The sequence below is a fragment of the Littorina saxatilis genome, linkage group LG15 (assembly GCF_037325665.1).
Source record: "Littorina saxatilis isolate snail1 linkage group LG15, US_GU_Lsax_2.0, whole genome shotgun sequence".
Taxonomy (NCBI): domain Eukaryota; kingdom Metazoa; phylum Mollusca; class Gastropoda; order Littorinimorpha; family Littorinidae; genus Littorina; species Littorina saxatilis.
This window is the reverse complement of record NC_090259.1, coordinates 47,857,987-47,875,259: the sequence shown is the minus strand read 5'-3', so window position 1 is coordinate 47,875,259 and position 17,273 is coordinate 47,857,987. Positions and strand designations below refer to the sequence as shown.

The 17,273-nt window shown below is 39.8% G+C and overlaps 1 protein-coding gene across 1 annotated transcript in view; it reads right to left on the bottom strand.

The window, feature by feature from the left end:
* The window catches only part of LOC138948044 (multiple epidermal growth factor-like domains protein 6), a 77,451-nt gene extending 61,608 nt beyond the window's left edge, over positions 1-15,843 (bottom strand). The window contains exons 1-4 of the mRNA XM_070319572.1: positions 15,828-15,843; positions 13,777-13,890; positions 4,809-4,946; positions 2,969-3,052 (exon numbers count right to left, since the gene is read on the bottom strand). Coding sequence (XP_070175673.1) covers positions 2,969-3,052; positions 4,809-4,946; positions 13,777-13,890; positions 15,828-15,843 — 352 coding nt within the window. The remainder of the gene's footprint in view (positions 1-2,968; positions 3,053-4,808; positions 4,947-13,776; positions 13,891-15,827) is intronic.
* Positions 15,844-17,273: the final 1,430 nt, after the last annotated feature.

Here is a 17,273-nt window from a genome sequence, read left to right as displayed (position 1 = left end):
CAATGCTGTGAATATACAGGTATTTATTGAATTGTATTTTGTTCAGTAATGTTGACCTGTGAAATGACTGTGCGAATAATGTTGTGAAGTGGGTTGAAGAAGCGTGAGCTGTTGTCAGCCATTTTGGAAAGGAATGTTTTTATGTTCTTTCGTAATGGGAGTAATTTGTAAATGAGCTGTTTTAATACTGTAACAGCATAAGCTAGTTGACGGATGAATGAATAATATTGAGTAAGAGTGGAATTATTATTTTGTGGAGAAATTTATCTAAGAATTGAGTGGTTGAGACTTACGGTAGCATAAACTTTTTACACAGCACCCCGGTGGGAGAGAGGATGCCCTCGGCTGCGGGGAAGATGAAGAAGACTGGCATTCCCTCCTTGGCGCCACGGATCGTTTGATTGTGGGCGCAAGGTTGTAACGCAGCGCAGGAATTCTGGGACCCGGTGGAACCCCACCCCATATCACCATGAGCGTTACTGTCATTGGCGTGATATTGGATCCAGCAATGGACCCGCTGAATCGTGAGTAAACACTGAAGTGTGAATTACCACTGGAGAATACGTAACATGTGAAATGTGCGTAAGAGATACTGTGATTAACAGGAAACATGATTAACAGAAGGATTGTGTGAAACAAGTGACGACGTCATCGAGAAACGGTTATTCTTCCACGTGCTACATAAGCTATTATCATTATTATTATAGCGAATGCAAGAGATTGTTGATTGTATGAAAGATATTATATTTGTATTTTGTTGCGTTGTTTAAATATAGGTACGAGGGCAAAGGGCAGTAATCGTGTTTCAGTCTTTGTGCCTAGTTTGAGTGTTGTGTTTGTGTGAGACGAAGTGAGTTAGTAAACAGAGTAGAACACGCATTTTTCTGATAGAGTAATTAATACACACAGACACTTTCACGCAAATACCCTCCGTAACAATGTGAGCCTATCCAGTGTAACAAATGGATTTGTACATAGTTTAGTCTAAATTAATGTTTAACAAATGTGTACAGATTAGCTTACCATACTTTAAATTCGCATGGCTTGAGTGCGTGACTGTAATATCACCTGATGGAATGGGGTGATCTGATTTTGCAAACTATATTTTCATTGGTTGCCTGGTTTTAGGATTGACCAATGAGAGAGGAGATTGGTAAAAGGGAGGTAGACATATTGGTTGTATTAACCAGAACATTACTGACGGTCACGGGAGATAGACGTGTCTGCTCGTGTCTCTACGTTTTTCAGTATGTTGCTCAAGTGACATTGAGGTCGATTGTTATACGACTCATGTTTTGGATGAATCATGTGTGATTCAATGCTGTGAATATACAGGTATTTATTGAATTGTATTTTGCTCAGTAATCTTGACTTGTGAAATGACTGTGAGAGTAATGTTGTGAATTGGGTTGGAGATGTGTGAGCTGTTGTCAGCCATTTTGGAAAGGAATGTTTGTATGTTCTTTTGTAATGGAGTAATTTGTAAATGAGCTGATGTAATACGGTAACAACATAGGCTAGTTGACGGATGAATGAATATTATTGAGTAAGAGTGGAATTATTATTTTGTGGAGAAGTTTGACTAGAAACTGAGTGGTTGAGACTTATGGTAGCATACACTTTTGACACAGCACCCCGGTGGGAGCAAGGATGCACTCTGCTGATGGAAATGAGGGACGAAGATGAGCATCCCCTCCTTGTCGTCACGACGTAGAAGATCGTCAGATTGTGGGCGCAAGGTTGTAACGCAGCGCAGGAATTCTGGGACCCGGTAGAACCCCACCCCATATCACCATGATCATATTTTGTCATTGGCGTGATATGGATCCAGCAAATGAACCCGCTGAACTGTGAGTAACCACTGTATTGTGAGTAACCACTGGAGAGTACGTAACATGAAACGTGTGCGTAACAGGAAATGTATGATTAACAGAAGGATTGTGAGAAACAAGTGACGACGTCATCGAGGGACGTGATATTCATCCACGTGCTACCTGAGCTATTGTTAAAAGTATTACAGTGAATGCAAGAGATTGTTGATTGTATGAGAAATATCATATTTGTATTTTGTTGTGATGTTTGAATATAGGTACGAGGGCAAAGGGCAGTAACGTGTTAAAGTCTTTGTGCCTAGTTTGAGTGCTGTGTGTGTGAGATGGAGTGATTTGGTAAACAGAGTAGAACATGCATTTTCTGATAGAGTAATTATTACACACAGACACTTTCACGAAAAACCCTCCGTAACATCCAGACTGCCGTGGTTTTCCCATATTTCATTTTCAGACCGGATATAGAGGCAAATTGCTTCAAAACGTTCATACATGCACAAATAAATTGTTTTGAACCATCTAGAAATTGGGCGGTATCATCTGCAAACTGGGATATTAATATTTTATCATCTGCTACCTTTATACCTTTTATCTCTGTACTCTGGCGGATCATAATGGACAGAAATTCGGCACATATTAAATATAAATAAGGTGACAGTGGATCTCCTTGTCTGGTATCTCACTGTATTCTATTCTACTGGGATTTTTGCCTACTCAGCCAGCGGCTAGTTCGCAGCTGGCGGGCTAATTATAGTCGAACTCTTCCCTTCCGCGCGCGAGCCGGCAAGCCGAAAGCAGGCGTCTTATCTAGGTCACTCTGGAATGTGTCAGTGAAAATGCCGGTCTTTGAAAAATACGTGTTTCTTGGTGTGAAAATGGGATATTTTCCGTGACTTGACCCGTGGATTACGTTCATCTCGTCTATTTGGTTACTCTGATATACAGGCTTTGTGTTTGTGCAAACTAGAGGTTAGTGTCTGACTCGTTTTGTTTGATTTTGTGGTAATACTGATATCACTCATACTGACACGTGCTTCTTTGTTCCTCTTGAAAAAAACAGAATGTGCGCGTTGTGTACCATTTTCTAACCACACTCAATCTTGTGGTTATTGTCTGTGTGGGTTGCAATGTATACTCACTGCACATGTTCACGGTGGGGTCACACTCGGACCCTTTGAGACACGAGAGAGGATTGTCCTTACATCCTTCACCCTTAGCCAGACCTGAGACAGAAAACAGACAAACAGTACATTACATAAGGTACGAGACATAGAGAATACTACATGGCTTGCTGTGTCGTACCAGATTTACACGAGTTGTTTTTTTTAAATATTGAACTGCGAGCGAAAGCGAGCTGTTCACTATTTGAAAAAGCAACGAGTGTAAATCTGGTACGACACAGCAAGCCATGTAGTATTATGTTTACGACACAGCAAGCCATGTAATATTATTGCATTTCAGCGTGGTGGCTTAAAAATTAATTATTTTTAAGCCACCACGCTGAAAAGCAATACCGAAGTCCGGGCTTCGTCGAACATTACCCGACCAAAATTTCAACCAGTTTGGTTGAAAAATGAGGGCGTGACAGTGCCGCCTCAACTTTCACGAAAAGCCGGATATGACGTCATCAAAGACATTTATCAAAAAAATGAAAAAAACGTTCGGGGATTTCATACCCAGGAACTCTCATGTCAAATTTCATAAAGATCGGTCCAGTAGTTTAGTCTGAATCGCTCTACACACACACACGCACAGACAGACAGACACACACACACACATACACCACGACCCTCGTCTCGATTCCCCCTCTATGTTAAAACATTTAGTCAAAACTTGACTAAATGTAAAAATTGTAAAAAAAAAAAAAAATTATAAAACGATCCAAATTTACGTTTATCTTATTCTCCATCATTTGCTGATTCCAAAAACATATAAATATGTTATATTCGGATTAAAAACAAGCTCTGAAAATTAAATATATAAAAATTATTATCAAAATTAAATTTTCCAAATCAATTTAAAAACACTTTCATCTTATTCCTTGTCGGTTCCTGATTCCAAAAACATATAGATATGATATGTTTGGATTAAAAACACGCTCAGAAAGTTAAAACGAAGAGAGGTACAGAAAAGCGTGCTATCCTTCCCAGCGCAACTACTACCCCGCTCTTCTTGTCAATTTCACTGCCTATGCCGTGAGCGGTGGACTACGTGTATACGGTCTTGCTGCGTTGCATTGCGTTCAGTTTCATTCTGTGAGTTCGACAGCTACTTGACTAAATGTTGTATTTTCGCCTTACGCGACTTGTATTTAAAATTCTTTCAAATATAGAAATGCGAAGGTGTGCGAGCTTTTCAATTATTGAAGAAGAAAAAGCAACTTTTGTAAACTTCGCCACACATCAAGCCATGAACTAATCTGTTTATCCTACATTCTGTACTTTTGTAAACTTCGCCACACATCACGCCATGAACTATTCTGTTTATCCTACATTTTGTACTTTCGTGCCGGCCAGTTACTGCAAATTTGCTGACAGCCATGTTGTTTTGAAGGAACTCACCAACTTGTCAACTTGGAACCACTTTACTCTACTTGCCTCTAAAGCAGACGCTCTGACACACTAGCTAAAAATTCTCCGAGGTACGACAATTTTCTCAACGTTATTACGCATTAGTTTTGATATTGAATCTGTCAGTTCCAAACATACAAGGGAAGCCTTTCCCACTGGATAAAAAGGGGGGGGGGTAAAACAAATACAGCGTTATCTAAATGTTGTTACAAAAATCTCGAAAAACTATTCAAATGCCTGGGAAAGAGATACATGTACATTTTAAATGTCGTGACACCAACACACACGCAAACACAACACCCAACCACCTCCCTCCCCCTAACCCACTCCCACCCAGACACAACACATACGCAACACCCAATCACCTGCCACCTCCCCCTCCCCCAATCACACACAAGTAGATGTTCACCACAAGTCTGGGTGGTTGGCTCGGGAGCGAAGCCCTCCTCGCACTTGCAGAGATTGGTGGTCGTGTTGCAAATGGCGTGTGAATCGTCACAAGATGTGCCATCCGTGCATTGTCCGTTCACCTTCCCAGTCAGGGGTTCTGTTCATATACAAAAACAAGCCGCGTTAAGCAAAATTAATACATTTAGTCAATCTGTCAAACTCACAGAATGTTACTGAACGCCCTGCTTTTCGCAAAGACAATGCTTTGCCAATGCCTGCGATCCAGACTAAAAAGTGGTGACATATTCGCACGAAAAGCGTGATCGCTTGAAGTGATGAGCCAGTATAGCACAGTAGCGTACAGCGAGTCACAGGAAAGCGATTTTGTCTAAGTTTTTTTTTAATCTACACATAACATATCTATATGGATATTTTAGATTCGGAAATGATAAAGAATAAGATGAAATCATATTTGGAACGATTACTTAAAATTGTAATCAGACCTAACAAAATCGGCTGCTTGACTAGAATAATAATCAATTTGGTGACAAAACGAGGGCGCAACAGTGCCCCATCAACTTTTACCAAACGCCGGATATGACGTCATCAAAAACATTATTGGAAAAAAAGAAGAAACAAGTCTGGGGATATCATCCGCAAGAACTGTCATGCAGGTTGATGAAGATCGGTCCAGTGGTTTCTCGGAATCGCTCTTCACACACGAACACATATACACCCCCACTCTTGTCTCAATTCCTTGTCTTAGTTAAAACTTTCTTGTTGCTTTTTTTAATTTTATATTAAATCAAGTTTTGACTAAATGTTTTAAAACAGACTGGGAATCGAGACGAGGGTAGTGGTGAATGTATGTGTGTGTGTGTGTGTGTGTGTGTGTGTGTGTGTGTTTGTGTGTGTGTGTGTTTGTGTGTGTGTGTGTTTGTGTGTGTGTGTGTGTGTGTTTGTGTGTGTGTGTGTGTGTGTGTGTGTGTGTGTGTGTGTGTGTGTGTGGAGCAATACCAAGAAAACTAACCGACGGATCATTATGAAACTTACATACAAATTCTTTCAGATGATATCCGGACATGTTTTTTTCATTTTAATATACACTAGCAATCTGGCCCGGCTTCTCCCGGTATTTAGCAAAGCCCTCGAAGAAAAACTCCAAATCAAACGTTTGGGGGAAATGAGAATGACACGGTATACTGGTTTGATTATGAGCCATACAGAGCCTCTAATCTGACTGGCATTATGTGCTTGCTACTGGTGAACGGTAGGCACTCTCACATCCAGTCAGGCCCGGCTTCGCCCGGGTGTTTCTGATCTCCCCTCTCTTTCAGAAAACTCTAGAATCTCATTCTAATGAGAATAAGAATAGATGAAAGTGTGAGCTCATACATTTGGATTAAAAGGCTGGGAGACAGTGTGAAAAAGCATTACCATCAACACACTCTTTTTGCTGAAAAATAACTTTGTCTTGAGTTATCTCCCTTCCTTAGGAACATTCGAAATACTTGAGAAGCAGGTCTAACATCGACTCTATGTCACACGCATTTGCCACTACTAAAGCAAACGTGTGCAAGATTGTATGTTACACGCTTTGATGCCGAAATCAATAATTTTGATTATGCATTTATTTCTGAAAAATTTTACCTTCGCATACATTTAGTCACTACCTTAAACACTAATGTTTTTGGTATTCAATTCAAGTGATCACGAACGTAAAAAAATGGGTATCAAAGTTTTGTTACATTTTGTTGTGTATTCTGAATAGTGTGCCAACAGGCCTTGGTCAGTCAACCACGTTTTATCTGTGTACTTCGTGTTTGACGGGAAAAGAATAACACTAACCCCGTTCTCCTGTATATATATATATGTCACAGTGGAAATGAGAATCCAGTGAGATTCCGAATCGCACTAGTGGAGATTGGAATTCCAGTTTGCACTAGGGCAAACTAGAATTCTCATCTCCACTGGATATTTGCTAGTGAAGATTGGAATTCCAGTTTGCCCTAGTGCAAACGGGAATTCAGTTTCAGTGGAGATGGGAATTCCAGTTTTCACAAGGGGAAATAGGAATTGGGGGAAATAATGTGTTCAAAGGTTTATAATTGTTCTTAAAACCATTTCATCTTAAGTCACTCATGACTTTAAGGCTTACTCATTGCAGGTTTGAAATGCAGAATTTTTTTTTTTTTAATTTGAATTGATATAATCGAACAACACAGAGTAATAAGGTTTTTTATACAACTCCTGCAATGCAACCGAGGGGTGGATTAAATCTAGTTGATTATTTTTAGACAAGTGAGAAATTAGAACGAACTACTTTGATTAAACCCAAAAATCACACGTGGATTATTCGAAGTAAGAATAAAGAGGGCTAAAAAATAATCAACACTAGAATTTATTTTTAGAACATTTGAAACCCAGACGATTGGACCCTGTTGCGGAAGAATACGTACAATGTTGACTCAAAACTGTAACAACAATGGCTGACGTGTATGCCTAGTCGACAGACAATGCCATTTGCTTTGTGTGTGTTTTTGTTGTTGCTTACTGTACATGACATACATTACGTGTAAAATCCAGTTCTTTAACAGGCAACAAACCTTGCAAATTTCCAGAAGCTGCAATCTGAAGCGACCTATCTCTGATTCTAGCAGACGATCTCTCCAATGTTTAACACAAAATCAGCAAACTCTCCTGTCACATAGAACGTCCATTATATAGTGCAATGTTGAAATGAAGTTACCGGTCTGAAACATTTAGTCGTTTCTTCTGAGACAATCCTTGTTCTCTTATCATCTACAGATTTACCGCAGTCTTCACCACGCGAATTCACAACAGTCAGACTTTCGAACATGTATACAATTTACGTAGGCAAGTATGATACGTCATGACGTCATAGGATTCCTAGCATATTGACGTAATGCTAAACATCCGGTTATCCCGAGTTTTCTCCGTAATACATGTCCGTGGGTTTTTCAATGTTCGGTTATTTCCGTGGCTTCATGCGGAAAGGGAACCGTCGTCTGCAATCAACGACATGGACCAATTCTGGTCCTTGCTGCTGACAAAAACATGATTTTAACACAGAATGTAATGTCAGAATAGCTATATACACGCTATTGTGTTTTAATCGTAGCAATGGGGTCCGATATTTAGACGAGACAAGTATAATGCCGACGAGTCGGATACTAAGAATAAAGTAAAAGAATAGGGACTATTTGAATGACGCGCATTTGACACTGAGTGATTAGGCTGAAATGAAATTGCCTACAAAATGTCGTCTGCATGACTGCATGTTCGACCCGTGTTGGTCGTTGTATAAATAGCTTAAACAATGACAACTCGTTGATTACTGGAAAATAAACCACTCGTGGGTATTTGCAGCCGCTTGGTAATTCACTCGTGTGCTCCGCACACTCGTGAATTACCAAGCGGCTGCAAATACCCACTCGTGGTTTATTTTCCAGTAATCAACTCGTGGTCATTGTTTAAGCTCTATTTATACAACTCCTGCAATGCAACCGAGGGGTGGATTAAATCTATTATTATATGATTATTATTAGACAAGTGAGAAATTAGAACGAACTACTTTGATTAAACCCAAAAATCACACGTGGATTATTGGAAGTAAGAATAAAGAGGGCTAAAAAATAATCAACACTAGAATTTATTTTTAGAACATTTGAAACCCAGACGATTGGACCCTGTTGCGGAAGAATACGTACAATGTTGACTCAAAACTGTAACAACAATGGCTGACGTGTATGCCTAGTCGACAGACAATGCCATTTGCTTTGTGTGTTTTTGTTGTTGCTTACTGTACATGACATACATTACGTGTAAAATCCATTTCTTTAACAGGCAACAAACCTTGCAAATTTCCAGAAGCTGCAATCTGAAGCGACCTATCTCTGATTCTAGCAGACGATGTCTCTAATGTTTAGTATATAATCAGCAAACTCTCCTGTCCCCATGGAACGTCCACTCGTGAATTACCAAGCGGCTGCAAATACCCACTCGTGGTTTATTTTCCAGTAATCAACTCGTGGTCATTGTTTAAGCTCTATATTATCAATATCATTATATCATATCACACAGTTAAAAGTTTATAAAAGATGAAGCATGAAAGGTAGGCCTATCTATGCTACATGCCTTCACACACACTCCCACACATGCATACACTCACGCACACACACAAACATGCCTCTTTTTTTTACATTTAGTCAAGTTTTGACTAAATGTTTTAACGTAGAGGGGGGAATCGAGACGAGGGTCGTGGTGTGTGTGTGTGTCTGTGCGCGCGTGTGTGTGTAGAGCGATTCAGAGTAAACTACTGAACCGATCTTTATGAAATTTGACATGAGAGTTCCTGGGTATGATATCCCCAGACGTTTTTTTCATTTTTTTGATAAATGTTTTTGATGACGTCATATCTGGCTTTTCTCATTTTTTAACCAAATTGGTTGAAATTTTGGTCAAGTAGTCTTCGACGAAGCCCGGACTTCGGTATTGCATTTCAGCGTGGTGGCTTAAAAATTAATTAATGACTTTGGTCATTTAAAATCTGAAAATTGTAAAAAAAAATTTTTTTATAAAACGATCCAAATTTACGTTTATCTTATTCTCCATCATTTTCTGATTCCAAAAACATATAAATATGTTATATTCGGATTAAAAACAAGCTCTGAAGATTAAAAATATAAAAATTATTATCAAAATTAAATTTTCGAAATCAATTTAAAAACACTTTCATCTTATTCCTTGTCGGTTCCTGATTCCAAAAACATATAGATATGATATGTTTGGATTAATTACACAGAAAAGCGTGCTATCCTTCTCAGCGCAACTACTACCCCGCTCTTCTTGTCAATTTCACTGCCTTTGACTTGAGCGGTGGACTGACGATGCTACGAGTATACGGTCTTGCTGAAAAATTGCATTGCGTTCAGTTTCATTCTGTGAGTTCGACAGCTACTTGACTGAATAATGTATTTTCGCCTTACGCGACTTGTTTCTTGTTTTCATTTGACTGAAAATCCATCAACAGTTCTTGCAAAATGTGCTTTCTGGGTGACATTTTGTACAGCAGTCTATGTTTGGTTTTCGGCAATTGCACCGTTTCGTTAGACAGTCGTTCAGTAGTCGTGGTTTTACAATACAATACAATAATACTGTCGGCTCTGATGGCCGAGGCCATCTCTCTCTCTGTCTCTGTCTCTCTCTCTCTCTCTCTCTCTCTCTCTCTCTCTCTCTCTCTCTCTCTCTCTCTCTCTCTCTCTCTCTCTCCCTCTCTCTCTCTCTCTCTCTCTCTCTCTCATGCTCCATCTTATATAAACTTTTAACTTTGTGATATGATTTAATGATATTGATAAAAAAACAAAAACGTATTGTGCGCAATTACTCTGTGTTGTTCGATTATATCAATTCAATAATATTTTTTTTATTTCTGCATTTCAATACCTGCAATGAGTAAGCAAAGTCATGAATAACTCAAGATGAAATGGTTTTAACAACAATTATTAACCTTTGAACACATTATTTCCCCCAATTCCTATTTCCCCTAGTGAAAACTGGAATTCCCATCTCCCCTGAAACTGGATTCCCGTTTGCACTAGGGCAAACTGGAATTCCAATCTTCACTAACAAATATCCAGTGGAGATGAGAATTCTAGTTTGCCCTAGTGCAAACTGGAATTCCAATCTCCACTAGTGCGATTCGGAATCTCACTGGATTCTCATTTCCACTGTGACATATATATATATGAAAGCTTCATTCAATTTCTGTTTTCAAAAGCTTCGTCAACTTTCCACTTACACGACACGGTCCCTTTACCAAGCTTCAATTAAGAACCCTGCATACGAAAGGTCAAAACAAAACAATAGGTACTACTTTCACTATCGTCGTCTGCAACGAAAACCGAAAATGGCGAAACGCTTTGCTACGTACACAGAGGACGAAATTGCAAAGAAAAGATCGAACCTTACACCTGTGACTAGGAAAAGTTGCATAGACAGTTCCGTGCGGATCTTACCACGTATCAACGTACATTCGATGCTCAGAACCTACATATGGGTGACGCTTTGGCGATTGAGGCTTCGCCTTCAGCTCTAACACGCACGCAGACAGTCAGGCAGGTCTAATCTGCACCAGCGGTGATGGAAGGTTTGGATTTAAAAACACTCGACCTGCCTGACTGTCTTCGACGAGATAAACGAACCAAAAGACGAAAGTGTGCCCCAAATTCGGAAAATATTCTTTCAAAAATGCACTGTAAACACCATCAACATCACTGTGAGAAAATGAACAATCCAAACACAACCAGTTCCCCTGTGGAACATTTCGGGTAGACTTTCCCACGACCTGACCTACACAAATTCTCCGTGTTCCTTCGCGCTTTGCATTCAATCTGTGTTAGTGCGCGCGTGTGTTTGTGTGTTTAGCTTTCGTTGGTTTGTGCGGTTTGGTTCCAAAAAAGTTTATTTTTTTCATTGAAAGATTCAGAAACGTTGATTGATACTTTGTTGAATGCATTCAACCAGAAAAAGACACGAAACGCATTGGATCTATCTTCTGCGCGCATGGGTGTGTAGGGTATGTGTGAAAAGGCAATTGTGTTTTCAGTCTTGTTTTGTGCCTGTTATTTCGTCCCCAAAAACTAATTTCTGTCTTTCAATGCCTATGCTGTGAGACATAATCGCTATTACGAGTTAGTCGTGTGACAGAGAGTTTTCTTGCACACTCGACTGCTGCTGTCTCACTTCGGCTACGCCGTCGTGAGACATCTACAGTCTCGTGTGCAAGAAAACTCTCTGTCACACGACTAACTCGTAATAGCGGGTAATATATTCTGTAAAGACTGATCAGGCGTGCCTGCATGAGAAGACATACCTCCCTTCGATGTATAACAACGTAAGAGTTACCTCCCTTTGCTTCTAGAAATTTCCTGAACTGTCCGGTTGATTTTTTCTGCTTCATATCTTCTCCTCATGGGAGCGATAGAGGGTCTGTAATATTTCTGGCATTATGTGCTTTCTACATGTGAACACCAGGCACTAAACTGGCCTTGCTGGGGTGGGGGGGGGGGGGGGAGCTGGCGGCGTGTTTGGGGGCAGCCCTTGAGAATTACATTGTATACTGGTTTGATGAGAGTTACCTCCCTTCCATGGGTGACAAAGCATGACTTATCTCCCTTGCACTATATAGCCTGTATTCATTAATGGGGAGGGTAATTATCCGAGGAAGGAAACAATGTCTGGAGAAACTAAAACCCAGGTACACATCTGTGGGTCCAGGGCAGTGTGCATGCAAAATATCTTGTGCTTATCTATGACGTATGGTGACCACAGACAGACACACTTTCATCCATTTTTATAGATAGTACTAGCAGTCAGGCTCGGCTTCGCCCGGGTGTTTCTGCTCTCCCCTCTCTCAGAAACTTCTCGAATCTTATTCCAATGTGGATAAGAAAAATGACAGTGTGAGCTCATACATTTGGATGTATAGGCAAGGCAAGTTTCTATTTGGTTCAACGTGTTCTTCGTGATTTGTTTACCCCTTCTCACACCCACTGTAGTTACCGTCTGATCAAAGCACGCATACCTCATGAGTGAGCGCGTCATACCTTTTTGAACAGGGGAGAGAAATCTGTAAATTCTCGTGATCTTTCACTGAGGCGATCGTTTCGTAAACATTATTCGCGATGATCTGGAAGGCAGGGAGGGGGAGAAGGGGGCAGGGTTAGTGTGTGTGTGTGTGTGTGTGTGGGGGGGGGGGGGGGCGGCGGGATGATAGCGGGCGGGGTGTAACCCTTGAGAATGACACGGTATACTGGTTTGTTGAGAGTTACCTCCCTTCCGTGGGTGACAAAGCATGACTTACCTCCCTTGCACTATATAGACTGTATTGATAGATGGGGAGGGTAATTATCCGAGGAAGGAAACAATGTCTGGAGAAACTAAAACCCAGGTGCACATTTGTGGGTCCAGGGCAGTGTGCATGCAAAATATCTTGTGCTTATCTTTTGCCATCTCTGAGGTATGGCGACCACAGAATGACAGACACACACACACACACACACACTTACATCCATTTGTATATATAGTATAGATATAGATTTTTATATATAGTATATAGATAGAAGATAGATAGATGTCCATAATGATGTCACATCTGCGATATGTTTTTGTAGAGGTGGAGGCCTCACTTTGCTGATCTCATATTTTAAGTCAATTGATTGAAACTTCGGTCAAACGTTCTTCGATTTTGTCCAGACTATTGGATAACATTTCAGCTTAAAGGCTTAAAACGCCAAACAACATGTTGTCCGTTTATGCGAAAGTCGAGTTGATTGCAATTGGAGCGTAAGCTAATTTTAGCATATTGGAAATGACAACAAAAAGTATTGTGATTGCATATACCTGATTTGGATCGGATTGAAGATTTTCTTTTGATGGATCACGTGACCGCTGCTCATAATTATAAGGGTACCCTCAAATCGACCACACAATGACGTAAGGGACCAATTAGAAATTGACGAACAATCAGAATAGGCAAAACTTTACAACTTTTACACACGATATAAACGTCCAATCAATTATCTATTCAGTACGTGTTTTTATTTTTATTTTTTAGTTATAGCTTGCGTATTTCGTGTGCTATGCTATTCTTTATGATGCCGGTGTCGATCACATAAGCGGTCAAAAACGGCAGGTTTTGCGTCAATTTTGAGGGGTAATGTGACAAAAGTTCCGTAATTTAGCAATGACTTGGAATATTGCTTTGAAACTTTCAGAATATTTTGCGAACATACCAGACGTGCAGGTATTTCTTTGGAGGTTATGCAATGATCCGGAAAAAAGAATGTACACCTGTCATAGGATTGTTCACTTGTGTCAAAACCAATCATGAGTTTGCACTTCTACAGACAAATAATTAATACAGTTACTGCCGAAGTTTCATTTGGCCACTGGCATAAACTTACCGCATGTGGAACCGTTGGCCTGTGAGATACCGTCAATACAGGTACACTTGTCCTGACATATGGCCCCGCCCACACACACACTGGTCTCGCCACAGTTCGACCCTTGGGTCAGTTCTGAAACAGCACACCACGTCTTAAAGAGATACGACACTGATACATTTACAGCATGGCGGTGATCTAACGAGTATATTTTCTTTGCTATAATGACTAAGTCACAGAGACAATTTTAATCATCTATATTTTATATCAATACATTTTATGGGACTAAAATAATTATGACCATGTATGAAGAGGTATTTTTAAATGGCGATGCACACACAGATCCAGACAAACTTGATTCTCGACATTCTTAGTCATTTTCTCGGGAGACATACTTAATAAGCGACAGACAAATGTCTTGTTGCACAACTGACCTATATAAACAATACGTTTTCCCTCTTCAACATCTTAATGATATAAACTTCCTTACAGTATAAAACACATTCTTTTGAGTGTTTTATAAGAGTTTTGCTCGGAGATGACCCTGTAATTACCACGGGTTTTTATGTTCGGTAAGCGAAGATCATTGATATATATCTCAATCATAAATACGATGAACAAAATCATAAACACAAACACTTCTTAGTATTTTTATATTCTTCTTTCTCAAAAAAACACAAAAGAAAATAGATCTTTTTATTTAAAATACATTCCAGAGAGCCAAGAGGAGCGCCCCTAGTAGCGTTGAACGTCTGAATGAATTAACACAGCCATGAATGATTTAGTTGTGGTACTACTAGGGTGAAATACTTTTTTTGCATAGTTTATTTATAAATATATATTCAAAAATAGTACCATAAATCGTCATAACGTTTTCAAATGTGTTTATATTGTTTTTAATAGTTTTGTAGTGTTAAATCAACATTACAATTCATGTTACATTTCCAGATTGTTCCAATGCTTTTACGATGATGGAAGAAAAGGTAGTGGATCTGACTATGGACGTTGCAGGTAGAGGTTTTTATTTTTATTTATTTTGTTGTTGTTGCAAAAGTAAACGTTTTTGGCTGATAACATATCAACACAAGAACAATGTGAAGTTTGAAACGTAATCGCTCTAAATGTTGCCAGCTCGCATGCTTGTCAGTCTCCAAAGCAGTCCAACACTAACAACGTGCACAGTCACAGAGATGAAGCTGCTTTTATCACTGACTGAACATAGCCCTCGAATCAATACTGGTTATAACGAATGAACACATAAATACAAACATTGTTACAGATTTGCCTCGATATGTTACACGAGAATCATAACCAAATTAGACTAAGCATTACAATAACATTTGAGAAAAAAGGGAGGTAAGCGCATCTTTAATAACAATAACAATAACAGCACTTTATTGTCCATTAAAATACTACATAACAAGAAGAGCAAACGCTCGATCGAGTCACTTTCGCAGTTCTGAATATTATATGAGGCATCAGATGGACAGGAAGAAATTGCTATTCACAACACAATGAGTCACGTTCACATAAAATTTGAGCCCGGTCACTTTTATAGTTTCCGAGAAAAGCCCAACGTTAAGTTGTGTGTTGCCGAACAGAAAAGGCTAGTTATCTCCCTTGTTTTTCTGATAACGTTCGTAAAAGGCTACAGATGTAAATACTTTGATGTAAAGAATAATCCTACAAAGTTTCAATCACATCCGATGAACTTTGTCAAAGATATAAAATGTCTAATTTTTCCTTTGACGCTGACCTGTGACCTTGAAAAAGGTCAAAGGTCAACGAAACCATCGTTAAAGTGTAGAGGTCATTGGAGGTCACGACTAAACAAAATATGAGCCCGATCGCTTTGATAGTTTCCGAGAAAAGTCCAACGTTAAGGTGGTGTCTACGGACGGCCGGCCGGACAGACTAACACTGACCGATTACATAGAGTCACTTTTTCTCAAGTGACTCAAAAATGGAAAGTTGTATTTGGCACACCCTGCCTGCCTGTACACGATTATAACAACAATTGTATAGGACAACACACATAAAACATAAAACGTAGGTTCACGTATGTAATATACCAAGCACACCTATCATGTTTCCAATACTACTGACCTAAGGTGCTGTCAGTGTCATCTTTAAATTTAATACATTTACAGATAAAATCTAACTAAGGTCAAACGTCTATTACAATCAAATATAATATTGCACTATGTAAATTTACCCTCTCATATCACAAGAGTTGGGTTTCACAGCAGAGCATGCACATTAGGAATATCACAGATTAGGATTTGTAAACTGCAAAGAGCCCTCACTCGATCAAAAATGTATACTGGCAGGTAACTGTTCAAACTCAGCAAAAACTAACGGCTGTACTGTAGCGGAGTAATGGCGGGACCATGGCGGAACACACCTGTCCCTCCTGCGCCAAATCGAGAATCGCTTCCACTGGTCTCAATAATAAACACAGCACCACAAGACTCACAAAACAGGTAGCAGCCATCCTTACCTACATTCGCAGCACTTGCAAAGGAGTCTCACCAGTCACAAAACCACAAAAACAAACAATACTAGAGGCAGGTTAAAGGTGTGTCAGGGTCGCACACGAGTTGCGCCCCCTATACGCTCTAATAATACATATGTCATGAGCCATGGGACCAAGTAGCATGTAATGTTTACAGCGGTAATGTCCTTCGTATTTTATTTCTGATTGATAGAGCTCTGCCCCGTTTGATTTTGTGCTAACTAATACCATCGATAAAAAAAAAATGGTAATAATGCTTGTACTTTTGATTTTATTTGCAAACACTAGTTGTCTTCCACTGACTGTACTGAGGAATGAAAGCAGCCTCTTGTGTATGAATGACTGGAGGAAAAGCGCGCAGCGTGTCCTGTAAAGGTAGCTTTCTTATTTGCATGTGCTAAACACAGCTGACAGAATGTATCTATCAACTAGTTATTGACCAGTGAAAAGGATGTTCCACTTGCTAAATCCTGCAAGCACACAAACAGCCAGCATCCTTGTCATTGCATGTACGCATATATGTTTACACTCCACATGTGCAGATATATTCACAATCACTGTCTGTTTGTACATTACTATGGCAGATTGCTCTCGTTATCTTTCAGCACATCAGAGAACTCGAACAGCATCCAAGACTGAATCAGCGCCAGCAGATATATCCTTCGAAATAATCCCTTACAGAAAAGGAATTCTGCGCCTGGCAGGGTCTTTTCTTGACAGGTCGAAGACGTCTTCCAGGCACAACGTTCCTACTCATCATGTCTCAATACCCCTGGTGGCCGCTGAAGTGCCTGGTCATTCGCGAGCTGGAAACGATTCTTTATGCACAGGTATGTCTTCTCATTTAAGACACTATGACCTTCACCTTTGTGCACTCGGTGTCTGAACACCCCTGTGTGCACGCATGTGCACGATAAAGAACCTAAATTCACAGTAAATTGTGTAGCGCCGTATAGCAGCTCGCTTTTTCTATTGAGAAAACCGCCCAAATTTCCATGAGGGT